The 1,313-nt window shown below is 43.3% G+C and overlaps 1 protein-coding gene across 1 annotated transcript in view; it reads right to left on the minus strand.

The window, feature by feature from the left end:
- Positions 1-1,313, minus strand: part of GABRA3 (gamma-aminobutyric acid type A receptor subunit alpha3) — a 226,732-nt gene that overhangs the window by 98,469 nt on the left and 126,950 nt on the right. Inside the window, exon 4 of the mRNA XM_007958254.2 lies at positions 596-816. Within this exon, the coding sequence (XP_007956445.1) occupies positions 596-816 (221 nt within the window). The remainder of the gene's footprint in view (positions 1-595; positions 817-1,313) is intronic.

Raw genomic sequence — 1,313 nt, forward strand, 5'->3', positions numbered from 1 at the left:
CTTGGTACTAAAATGTATATATTTGGTGTAAACTTGACTTCCATCAAACTCGTCAGCATTCCTAGGCAATATAGCATAATATCTATGTGATGTGTGTGTGTGCGCGTGTATCCTACATGCTTTAGAAGCTATCTGGTATCTCATTTGATCCTCACACCTCTGTATCATAGAAGTTGTTTGTTGCAACAGTTGAACCTAGCCTACTCTGACTGACACAGTGTTCATGTCTGTGTACATGGTTTTGTGAGTTTGTGGATTTAAATGTCCTTGAATATGTAGGTGCCTGTGTGGTAGTCTATGTGTGTCTCTGACTGTGTATACATTTACACATCATGAACCTGTCTATGCACACATCTCCATGTGTCTCTGAATGTATATATATATGCAACTCCATTGATATGTGCATCTATAGTACATGCCTCTAAGTGTGTATGCATGTGAATACGTTAGAAGGCAGACACTTGTATGTGCATTACTAATCTGTAAATGTGACAGAATTTTCAATAGATTCTCTAAAACACGCCACTTCCAACCCAAGTCTCCCCTACCCAGTAACCTTGGCCCTCCCTCCTGGATAAGGGCACCACTCTCTGACCTCATTGTGTAAAGAAGGGTCCCATTGTCCACCAGTCTGAGCAGCTTGTTAGGTGTGGTCATGTTATGGGCCACGGATTTCTTTCCATTGTGGAAGAAGGTGTCAGGCGTCCAGATCTTACTAGCCAGGAGATTATTGAGTGGCAGGATCTTCATGGGTCCATCAAATTTCAGTCTCTCATCATGCCAGGTCTGGCGAAAGAATACATCAATGGTGTACTCCTAGGGACAGAAAAAGAGAGAACAGTATTTGAATAGATTGCTGGTGAGGGCCCACAGTGTCTTTAGCAAATATTAACTCCCTTGCAATATTTCCCCTTCTAATGCAGTGAAGCAGTAGTCTCTTGACAGTAGTTACTGGTGAGTAAGGCAAATGTAGTGATACTGCCTCAGAAACCCAAGGAAGGGTCGCTATGAGTCGGGTCTGACTCAACGACACATAACAACAACAACAAAGGCAAATGAGTATGATTAAAAAGTAACGCCATAGTGATCCCTAACTACTGAGAAAATATACCTGATAAGGCTTTGCTTAGAAGGTCACTGCCAACACTGCCCCACACATTGTACAAGCTGAACACAAGACTTTGCCTTATGGAAAAACTGGAGTTGCCTTCTCTATAGGAGCTCTGGTAGCATAGTGCCTAAGGCACTTGACTGCTAACCAGAAGGCTGGCAGTTCAAACCCACCAGCCACTCCTCGGAAGGAAGGTTGGGCA

The sequence above is a fragment of the Orycteropus afer genome, unplaced genomic scaffold (genome assembly GCF_000298275.1).
Source record: "Orycteropus afer afer isolate SDZICR_OR568_19922 unplaced genomic scaffold, OryAfe1.0 scaffold00896, whole genome shotgun sequence".
Taxonomy (NCBI): Eukaryota; Metazoa; Chordata; class Mammalia; order Tubulidentata; family Orycteropodidae; genus Orycteropus; species Orycteropus afer.